Here is a 1,376-nt window from a genome sequence, read left to right as displayed (position 1 = left end):
CACAGGGCTCGCCCCGTGCGTGTCCGCGTCGCCCGCCCCGCGCCCACAAGAAGTTCCCTCGCGGATCACGGCGTACGCCACAAAACACGGGCGGCCGGCGTCATGTCCCGTCATCGCGTGGCGACCCCTGGCAGCGTGACGTTTGACCTCCCTTTGGTAACGCCGCGGCGGGAGGTGGGCTTAAGGTCCCTGCCCCCCCCCCTCCGCCGCCCGAGCCCGCCCGACTCCCACAGACTCCGAGGCTCAGTAGTGAGGCAGACGCCGCTCCCTCTGGTCACCTCGTGCCCGCGGACGAGCGCCTTCGACAACCGCGCACGCGCACACACGCACGCACTGCCCCGGGGCGCGACTTGTCAGTCTGTGGCTTGAGCGACGGACCTCTCGTGCGGAGAGATGAGGATGCTGCTGGCGCTGTTGTCGGCGGCGGCAGCGAGCCTCGTGCCGGGGGCGCTGGCCGTGCCTGGCGAGCGCTCGGCCGTCATGGGCGACCTGCACTGGGCCCCCGACGCTGGGGCCTGTGCAAAGGGTGGAGATCCCGGCTTCGACCGCAAGCCCAGACTACTCGCTGCTGCAGATCAGCTCGCACTACGCCATGAAGCTGGAGCGCGCCAAGTGGCTGCTGGAGGAGCGCGTGCACTGGTGCAACGACCTGTGCCTGTGCCACACCGGCAACAACAAGGAGTTCCAGTGCATCGCCGAGAGCAAGCTCGAGGAGTTCATCGGCGAGTCGGTGGACGGCGCCCTCCTGTACAGCACGCGGCCGCGGGAGGGGGAGGAGGCGGCGGCGGAGCCGAGCGGACCAGCAGAGGAGGCCGACGGAGCCCCGGAGGGCCCGGGAGGGCCAGAGGAGGGGGCAAGGAAAAAGAAGCGAGTGAAGGAGGACGAGGACGAGGAGGAGGAGGCCCTTGAGGACACCGCGGCGTCCGCGCACACGTCCAGCCCGCCCCGTGAGGACGCCCCCGCCGCCCACACCACGACGCCCCTGCCCACTGCCGCCCAGCCCTCGCCCGCAGAGCCTGAGGGCGACGCCGAGCTGTTGCCCAAGCAGGAGGCCTCGCCGCCAGCCCCGCCGGACCGCCATGCAGCCGCCCACGCGTCGCCTGCCGTTCCCGCCCACGCCGCCCGCCACCCATGCCTCGCACGCCTCCACGCGCGAGGGCGGCAGCCCCGCGCCGGAGGTGTCGGCCGTGAGGGAGGTGCCCGTCGAGCGCAAGACGGTGGCGCTGGAGGTGTCGCAGGACCTGGACGAACTGGGCAGCGCCGTCATGCAGATCCGGAGCGACGTGGTGCTCAACCAGCGCATCCTGCTCGTCACCGTCGCCGTCGCCGGCATCGCCATGCTCGGGTAAGTTGCCGGGAGCCGTTCGGAGTTGCCA

At 71.7% G+C, this 1,376-nt stretch overlaps 1 protein-coding gene across 1 annotated transcript in view; it reads left to right on the top strand.

Moving 5' to 3' along the window:
* Nucleotides 1-865: 865 nt before the first annotated feature.
* The window catches only part of LOC119585738 (translation initiation factor IF-2-like), a gene marked incomplete at its 5' end in the record, with an annotated part of 39,905 nt that continues 39,394 nt past the window's right edge, over nucleotides 866-1,376 (top strand). The window contains 1 exon segment of the mRNA XM_037934431.1: nucleotides 866-1,268. Within this exon segment, the coding sequence (XP_037790359.1) occupies nucleotides 866-1,268 (403 nt within the window).

Source organism: Penaeus monodon, chromosome 20 (genome assembly GCF_015228065.2).
Source record: "Penaeus monodon isolate SGIC_2016 chromosome 20, NSTDA_Pmon_1, whole genome shotgun sequence".
NCBI lineage: Eukaryota > Metazoa > Arthropoda > Malacostraca > Decapoda > Penaeidae > Penaeus > Penaeus monodon.
This window is presented reverse-complemented; position numbering and strand designations above follow the sequence as displayed.